At 42.5% G+C, this 959-nt stretch overlaps 1 protein-coding gene across 1 annotated transcript; it reads left to right on the top strand.

The window, feature by feature from the left end:
* Positions 1-42: 42 nt before the first annotated feature.
* On the top strand, positions 43-769 carry LOC111672693 (dnaJ homolog subfamily B member 11-like; the record flags this gene model as incomplete). The annotated part of the gene is made up of 3 exons (XM_087179350.1): positions 43-100; positions 203-314; positions 455-769. Coding segments are annotated over 3 exons (470 nt in total), but the record flags the coding sequence as incomplete, so codon positions are not given.
* Positions 770-959: the final 190 nt, after the last annotated feature.

Here is a 959-nt window from a genome sequence, read left to right as displayed (position 1 = left end):
TTATTATATTACCTGGTCTTACTGTCTCGTGTGTGACCACAGGGGAACCTCACATCGATGGCGAGCCTGGAGATCTGCGCTTCCGCATCAAAGTGTTGAAGTATGAACAAGATTTTTTAATTACTGCTGTTGTGTGTCTGTCACGTAGGACATATTAGTCAGGATTTGATTAGTGAGATACTAACGGGGCTTTTCTCTGTAGACATCCCGTGTTTGAGCGCAGAGGAGATGACCTGTACACCAACGTCACCATCTCCCTGGTGGAGGCTCTGGTCGGCTTTGAGATGGACATCGTACATTTGGACGGACACAAGGTTCAGCACAAACATGTTCAAAACTCAAACAAAAACAAAAACAAAACTATATTTAAAGTTTCATTTTATCAAAACAAAGAGGAGTTTGTGATTGAATGTTCCAGTTGAATTGAATAGTTGCATCTTTCTTTGCCCGACAGGTCCACATAGTGAGAGACAAGATCACTAAACCTGGTGCTCGCATGTGGAAGAAGGGAGAAGGTCTCCCAAACTTTGACAACATCAACATCCGGGGTTCCCTCATCATCACCTTCGACGTGGAGTTCCCTCAGACGCAGCTCGATGACCAGCAGAAAGACGGTGAGCACGGAGGAAGTGACGGAGGAGGTGCTGAGACGTTTGCTCTGAAAGGATCAGTGTTGGGAAAAGTTACTTTACTTCATAACTCAAGCAGGGAGGAAAGACAAGGAGGATACTATAGGTGCATTACAGTGTTTTAAATGTAAAGTTCCACATTGGAGCTAAACGTCCGAGTTAACATCAGTGTTTTAAAAGGAGTAAGACGCTGTTTTAAAGTCGACAGATTAATTTCCCAAAGAGAAATGCCAGGAAAGTTGGAGTTGTAAACAAACCCATTAATAAACACTTGCACCTGTTTATAACCACATTATAACTTGTTATGAACCATTCATAATGTTATACTGC

Source organism: Seriola lalandi, unplaced genomic scaffold (assembly GCF_002814215.2).
Source record: "Seriola lalandi dorsalis isolate HSWRI2012SDOR001 ecotype SW California unplaced genomic scaffold, Sedor1 jcf7180002008871, whole genome shotgun sequence".
NCBI lineage: Eukaryota > Metazoa > Chordata > Actinopteri > Carangiformes > Carangidae > Seriola > Seriola lalandi.
Note: the sequence above shows the minus strand (reverse complement) of the source record. Positions and strands in the feature narration are given on the sequence as shown.